Source organism: Gavialis gangeticus, unplaced genomic scaffold (assembly GCF_001723915.1).
Source record: "Gavialis gangeticus isolate Ggan-Ray unplaced genomic scaffold, GavGan_comp1, whole genome shotgun sequence".
NCBI lineage: Eukaryota > Metazoa > Chordata > Crocodylia > Gavialidae > Gavialis > Gavialis gangeticus.
The window spans coordinates 186,990,139-186,992,676 of NW_017729032.1; the positions used below are offsets into that span (position 1 = coordinate 186,990,139).

The 2,538-nt window shown below is 39.8% G+C and overlaps 1 protein-coding gene across 1 annotated transcript in view; it reads left to right on the forward strand.

The window, feature by feature from the left end:
• The window catches only part of CUNHXorf58 (chromosome unknown CXorf58 homolog), a gene marked incomplete at its 5' end in the record, with an annotated part of 24,398 nt that extends 22,107 nt beyond the window's left edge, over window positions 1-2,291 (forward strand). Inside the window, one exon of the mRNA XM_019523862.1 lies at window positions 1,078-2,291. Coding sequence (XP_019379407.1) covers window positions 1,078-1,275 — 198 coding nt within the window. The remainder of the gene's footprint in view (window positions 1-1,077) is intronic.
• Between the last annotated feature and the right edge of the window lie 247 nt (window positions 2,292-2,538).

Consider the following 2,538-nt stretch of genomic DNA (forward strand, 5'->3'; position numbering starts at 1 on the left):
CTTTAAGAAAAGAAAAAAAAGAGAAAAGCCCCAGGACTCACTGCTCCTGCAGCAGCCTCGGGGTTTCAGGGGGCTCATGCAGAGCCCCCCACATGGCCCAGGACAGTGGGGATCACCCCCCACTGGCAGGAGTGGTGAGTTGGGGGGGTTTTTCTTAAAGGGCCAGAGCTTTGGTGGGTGGGGCAGCCCAGGGTGGGGGGAGCTGGCTGGCATAGTGGGGGGTCAGGGGGCTTGTGCAGGACCCCACTCAACATGGGGCAGTGGGGATCGCCCCCCCGCCCTGCAGCACCTGCTGAGTCAGGGCTTTTTTTTTTTTTTTTTTAAACAAGCACCAGGAGCTTGGGCTGGCAGGGATGGGCCTGGCTGATTCTGAGATTTGGCAGCAGCCAGATCTCAGCATCAGATTCAGCTGAATCAGTTTGGGACAGTGATTCAAGTCACCGACTTGAATCAGTGTCTCCCAAATTGACCAAATCCAAATCCAAAGAGAATATGAGTCGCTTCACACAGGCCTAGTTTACAGGCCTCTGTCCCAGGCCTAGGACATGAAATTTATCACTTAGCTATAATTTCCCCATATTTTCTCTTTAATGACCACATAGCTCTTCTCATCTCACAGCCTGCCCACTCTAGTCAAATAGTTCTCCTTACATTGTGACCCCATCTTGTTCGCATTACATGAGGGGTGAACTAAGCCTGGTAGAGATGCAGCTGAGCTTCTGATCACCTGAGGAACCAGACTGCCTTTGTGTCAGACTGCTGACTTTAGCACTTCCTTAATATTTTTAAATTATTAAATGCATTCTTTCAAATGCAGTGTTTAAAACCTAGTAAGTTTTAAAGGTAAGGTCCAATGCATTTGTGGTGTGAATTAGTAACTGCGACAAAGTCCTGTCACAGAATTAGTAGCTCCAGATTTGAAAATGGATGGCTTGGTTTTACTTTGATAATTCTGTAATAAATAGCTAATTTCTAAGTCTGTATGTAGTATCCAAGTTTTCTGTCAAAATATACAATATGATCTGTAGTAACTAATTCTTCATTTATTCATACAATATCATATATAATATTATTCAGGAGCAAATACTGTGCGACACAAATACAAGATACTTAACTGAAGATCAGGAAACGCCACCATCACCATCTGAAGACCTCAAAGATCAACCTGTCTTGTTAGATGAAGAATGGGAACATGAAGCAGCTACTTTGTATGCCTGGTCCCAGGCTTTATCTCTTGAAGATATTGGACTGTCTTCCTCTACAGCTACCTTATGAATGTAAAATATGGCTAAAATAGTGGTGAATAACTATTGTCCTAAGCTATTTTTTTTTCTAACTTGCTGTAAATACATTGTGAAGTTTGATTGCAGCAAACATGGGTTACAACATACATATTTCTCTTTGGCTGTTCACAGATTTAGAATTTGAGCAATGTACAGATTAGTTGTCTGTCAACATTTTATATTTTGTATAAAATACAATATACAGTTTTAATTCAGTCTTGCTAGACTGCTGCCTATTTCAGTCTTATCATACTTAGTTAAGTTTGAAGACAGATTCTCAAAATGGGATTTATTTTCAGCTTCTATGCCTTCCTCCCACAAACAAAACTAATCCCCTGAAAATTCACATGCAACATCTCCTGGGTAAAACTTTTCAGGGAAGGTTGAAAAGAAATTAGAATAGTTTTAAAATTATAGGGTCTTTTTATGAAAATCTGGCAAAGTGAAGTAGCCTTATATGGGGACTCCAGCAGCACAGAAGACTTATCAGCTGATGGAATATCTAGGCACGTCTGTGCCATAGCTTCTTAATGCTAGAATAAACATGGACAAGGAAAATTCATAGACCTTTTTACCCTTAAATCTGTTGGGTTGGGGGAGTTGCCATATTTTAAAATGTAATATATAAAATTAACAGCAGACCATTGTAGAATATAATGGGGGAAAAACTAGAAGTCAAGAAAGTGATGTACATTTGGTTGTGATTTTATAAGCTGTAGAATTTATTTGGTTCTTGGTTAGGTAGGCACTACAGAGATTAACTTAGAGAAGTTTCGTGGTTAGAAAATTGAGTTTACTAGCAGTAGTTGGATACAGTACTGAGCAAAAGCCCATTTCAACTTCTTTCAAAAATTGATCAGTTTCATAGTTTGTCAGAATATAGATTGATAAAATCTGAAGCTGTACTTAGGTTGGTCACTAGAACCTGAATATTGCTTTATCCTGGATAAGGTGTCAGGAGGACATTGAAGAAAAAGATGGAGTCATTGACAATGAGAAATGCATCTTCAGTTTAGTCACTTACAGTGAGAAATGCATCTTCAGTTTGTTACAACTGCCAGCAAATGGACTGAAAGACTCTGAACACTTTTTTTGTATTCAGGAATATCCTATTGCTTCACAGATAAAAGGCTAAAGCTTACCATGAACATTAAACCTGAACAAAATAGCATTGCTTAGGAACTGGTTCAGAGTTCTTGCAGGGAAGGACAGTGATTGCAGACAGATAACAATTGAACTGTTCCTACAGTTCACG